Source organism: Ascaphus truei, chromosome 3, assembly GCF_040206685.1.
Source record: "Ascaphus truei isolate aAscTru1 chromosome 3, aAscTru1.hap1, whole genome shotgun sequence".
Taxonomy (NCBI): domain Eukaryota; kingdom Metazoa; phylum Chordata; class Amphibia; order Anura; family Ascaphidae; genus Ascaphus; species Ascaphus truei.
Window position 1 is genome coordinate 397,666,524 of NC_134485.1, and position 5,118 is coordinate 397,671,641.

General features: G+C 45.1%; 1 protein-coding gene across 4 annotated transcripts in view; it reads left to right on the plus strand.

Moving 5' to 3' along the window:
• The window catches only part of VSTM5 (V-set and transmembrane domain containing 5), a 38,810-nt gene extending 34,288 nt beyond the window's left edge, over window positions 1-4,522 (plus strand). For all 4 annotated transcript variants that reach the window (XR_012800321.1, XR_012800322.1, XM_075593450.1 and 1 more), the window contains one exon: window positions 3,646-4,522. Coding sequence is in view for 2 of the 4 variants with exons in the window: in XM_075593450.1 (XP_075449565.1) it covers window positions 3,646-3,680 (35 nt within the window). In the remaining 2 variants the exon portion in view is untranslated. The remainder of the gene's footprint in view (window positions 1-3,645) is intronic.
• The last annotated feature ends 596 nt before the right edge of the window (window positions 4,523-5,118 follow it).

Sequence of the window (5,118 nt, forward strand, 5' to 3'; positions counted from 1 at the left end):
TCCAAACCCTATTGAATTTTGACAAAACCAAAAAAATGATTTTTTTAGATTTTACTTTTAACCAAAATACCAGTAGAAGTGCTCATCCGTACGCTGTTTTTTTTTTGTTTGTTTTTTTTTTGTTTGTTTTTTTTTCTTCCTTAAAGATAAGGAAATGCGCATTAAATTATCAAGCAGTGAAACTAGAACTTCTGCGAGAGGTAATTCTATGCCTTTTACAAGAACCTATTAAATACAAACACATCTCTCTATATTACTACCTTCTTGGAAACAAGCACATTGGAATAATTATACACATGAAAGGCTGCAATGAACAGACATGTGACCGTCGCATATATAGAGAAACATATGTGCACTCATAACCTGTGACAACTGCACTGCAATCCTGCGTGACAACATGCGTACAGTATGAAGCAGACTGTCGTGAAGGTTGGTTTTATTACAATATAAATGTCTTGCTCCGGACCTTCAATCGAGACACAGACCTTCTTATTACTGTAAAACACAGAGATATCTGAGGCGCTCCATCTCAAAGCAATGAGCTATAAATCGATAGAAATTGTAAAGATATTTGAAAACCTCTTATTAAAAGATTTTTTTCATAAAAACACACAGCGTAGGACAAACCGAAGAATGGTACTATAATGACCCAAAATCTTTGATGCTGGTCAACCGGAAAAAGATCTTTCCTAGATCCTCATGTAGCAAATTTTGATAGGATTCGTTGAGCGCAAAGAGAAGTGATATGTACAGTAACTATTCATGCACATGTAGTAATCATGTAACTGATCACAATGGATCACAATACACAGGAGACTGGTAAATAGGAGGAAAGAGAAAAGAAAAGGGAAGGGAGGGGAGTGGGAAAATGAAGGTGATAAGAGTATATCAATGTTAAAGTCACACGGCCATGTAAACTTTATGTAAACACGGGCATAAAAGATAGGGGTAACGTACTCCTTTTGTTCGCCAGGCTCCGGAGAACTGAGGGTCCAGTTCGCTGTACCCAGTATCTTCCGTTTACTCCAAAGTCTTTAGGCACGAGTTGTCAACATGTTCGCTCCCTCTGGTGCAAGATCAGAGGAGGGGCACTCGGCAGCAATGACAAGGCGGGACTCTGACTCTGGGCTGAGCCAGTCACATCGCTTTCGTGCCAGATCCTTGCAGAACTTTATAAAACGGCATGCAGATTTTTGGCAAGCCGTCCACACGGTTCCCATTCTCGACGGGAACCACCATTTTAAGTCCTGTAACTCCCGTGGTGGATTCCCGGACAAGGGAACCTCCATTTTGGATACAGTTCATTCACAGATCACGTAGTGACTGCAATTCCGACAGGAATCCGTTCCTCGTGGATCCTCACAGCGCATCGATTAGCAGTCTACCAAGAGTAGGTTGTACCCTAGGCTAGCAAAGCTCCATCTCAATACGCTGTTACATTACATTACAAGCACTTTGTAGTTCCATAGTCTGGTTACTGGCTAGTAGTACTCTGGGTCCTTCCCTTTTAGTACTCTTATGTCATCCTAATGGCTGCCAACCTCATGGACCCTCTTCAGGGCGACTTGGAACAGCAATAGTCATTGTCTCCAGATCTTTTTACCCTTTAGGGCCATCTCTAGGTCGCCTTTATGAGGTTTCTGTTCCTCCTAACTATTCCCAGCTTCCCTCTTTCAATTAGTACTTGTTCTGGAAGCGTATCTCATCACTTCCAGCTTTGTTTCGCTGTAAGCCTGTTCCGTTATTGTTCTCAATCACAGCAGCGCTTCAAAATGTAACAGTGTTTCCCCCCCCAATCGCAGATCGGGGCACTTACTGGGTGTGTGTGGTGCATACCTCCTGGCAACAGGAGGGCCGAGTCGTCTGCGGTAACTTTGGGACTTCAGGAACAGTCTTCTGGGGTTCATACCCCACGATATACTAAGCAGTGCAGCGCCTCGATCTGCCGTAGGCTCCAGGGATATGGAGGCGATCTCCCACTGTAGAACTGTAACTCTTCCCCCCAATTAGATCACACACCAGGCAGGAGGTATATTGCAAAACAGGAACAGGTTTATTACTACTCTTAGTGCAGTAAGGTACAGGTACTCAGCAGTCATCTGCCGGATCACAGTCTCGTATATAAGCTCTCAGGTATCACCGGAGATAGTCCCTGGACCGTCACTACAGACCTAGGGCACCCACAGCCGTTCTAGCTTTTCCCCACCTCCCTTGCCGAGACAGAGGTATAGTCACTCTACTCCTCCCCGGAGGGAAGAGCACATGGGAAGGCCCCAGTCTCAGGCTCCCAGTCGTGACCTGCCTTCCTCATGGGGAAGGAACAACCGATCCAACTTTAGGGCAGCCCTACCCTTAAGTACAGCCAGGGGGCGGGCATCCCTGCCATCGCTCAAGTGCAGTACCAAAGGATGAAGGGGGAAAACCCATAATAACTACTGGCAAGCCTGTGAATACCAGGGTTTACTGCCAGCCCATAGAGTAGATTTAGTAACCAGGGGGTACCCGTTAAACTTGTAAATACAAAAATTAGTACAAGTAAAAAAAACTGCAAATGAAAAATCTTATGAAGTCCCACAGAGTCACACAGTCCCAGGTATAAATGGAGGTGCTGCTCTCCCCCCAAAGAGAATGTATCCCACAATCGCACACACACACAATTACATACACACACACTTCCAAAAGCACTTTCTCGCTGTAAATATTTTAACTGGGGGGGCTAGGGCTGCTCTAGTCCCATCTGGAGGTGCTGCAGTGAGTGCTCAGCCATGCGGGAGCGGGAGGGATTGGCTATGTGGAGTGACGGTCCCAGCAGCACCCACAGGCAGCATCAGCCGGTGCGGAACTTGAGTCCGATCCCCGGCCTCCGCTGGGCCCCATTTCCAGCACCAGCTGTCAGGGCCCCCGTGTGCTACCGCCTTGCCCTGCGCATTACGGGGTTACTGGGGCAGACGTGTGTCAACATCGCTCAGGAATAAAGGTGAAAAAAAAGGAGCTGGTGCCTTCACAAAAAAAACATGGATGTTCTTATATTATCATATACTTGACTGCCCCTGTCTGCACATCTAACAATGCACTTTTACTTCTAATGTGTTTGTAAGGCCTCGGACATAATAGACGCGCGACAGAGCGCATGGCGTCGTGCGTGCCTGCTGCAGAGGCGATCCGTGGCCCGTGGAGGAGTTGACGTGACGGAGGCGTGCCCGTGACGTCACGTGAGCGGTTCGCCCTCATTGGCTGAACCGCTCCACATGACACGGCCATCGCAAGACAAAATCCAAAATTTTGTCGCCGTCGCACTCTCTATGGCCGTCCGCATTGAGGTACAGCCTTTTGTTTGCATCACGCGGACTATGGACGCGGCCTATGTCTCCCAACATAATACTTAGATTGCAGCTTTCGAGGCAGTCCCTCCTTTTGCCTTGGGCTGTCCTTTACCTGTTGCACTTATTCCCATAGTTGGAAATGTATTTACCTCCTATTGTAATGTTGTAAAGCGCTGCGTACATTGCTGGTGCTACATAGCTCAAATGGTACATAAATTATACAAATATAGTACAACAAACATGTGCTATATTATTATTATTATTATCTTATTATATTGTTATTATTTGTTTTAACAACACTACCTATTTTTCTTCTTAACAGCAGAAGAGATTGAGCTGCGAATATTATCGGACTAGTGAAGTACTGTACCACAGCTACAACATCTACCTCGAGATATAGCAAGGACGATGACCTACACTGAATGAATGTTTACCAATGAAGAATAGACATACAACAGTATGATGGGTGACAGACGGACAGAACATTTTTGTACTGTAAACACTGGCTGTGTGGACAAGGATGGTGTTTCCTACTGGTCTTGTTTTGCTACTGAACCTGTTTACAGTACGTTTGTTGTGTGGAGGACGTTCTCATCTATAAAGATAGGGAGGAAACGTGCTTATTTGCATACTTGCAACGAGTACTCTGCTTCAGTACCTTCCCACCGGCTACCACAGGGCTATTGGAAACTGGTCTCCTTGCATACTAACAGTGCACATTGCTGTTATTTGTGCGGCAAACTTGTCAGCTGAAATAACCAGTTAGATGAGATTCCATCATTCCCTCAGAAGAATAGAAACATACATTGCATCTGTGACTTGTTAAAACATGTTCCAATACTTTATCAAATAGATAAGCGCCTCAGAAATGTGAGGCTGTTTTTTCGCCAATAACGTAATAACAAGGTGTTCCAGTTCATGTACGCTGGGTGTTGTGTAGGAGGTTATTGGTCCCGTTAAGGCGACATATCGCGCCAATGTTGACGGGATTTTTGAACGCAGCTCCATTGAAAGCAATGTCAGTGCGCGCATAATTTTCTTAACGCACAATATTTGACACTTTTTGAGTAATGTGCCGCGTTCATGTTCGCAACAACACCACCTACGTCTGTATGTCTGCTACCTTTGTTTACATTCTGCATTTACATTTATTTGTAAATGTATTACATTTTGTTTGTGAAGCCTGTTTTATTAAATCTTGAGTTCTTGTAAAAACAAAAACAAATACTGCTTGTATAAACATAGGTGAAAGTCTGCTGTACATTTTATAAGGTCTCCGTAAGTGCTTCACTCGGTAACATTATAGAGAGTTGCACTGGTGATGTAATATTTACTTATAGTGAAGGCATATCCACCATTAGCAGGGGTGCTCAACTCCAGTACTCAAGCCTGCCCCCAACAGGTCAGGGTTTCAGGATATCCCAGCTTCAGGACAGATGGCTCAATCAGTTCCAGCTTCAGCACAGGTGGCGTAATCAGTCCCTGCTTCAGCACATTGCTTCGACTGACCCTCTGATTGAGCCACCTGTGCCAGTGGCTGTCTTTGACTGAGCCTCTGATTGAGCCGCCTGTGCTGAAGCTGGGATATCCTGAAAACCTAAACTGTTGGGGGGCTTGAGGACTGGAGTTGAGCACCCCTGCACTAGAGAATGATACTTCACATTACGGAAGGTAAAAGCGTGTAGGCAAGCTCATATAGCCAAGGCCAATATTGAAAAAGTGGTGCTATTTCATAAAACACCTACCCACGTCAGAAGACACCTTATAGCCCATTCATTTGAATGAGCCACACAGT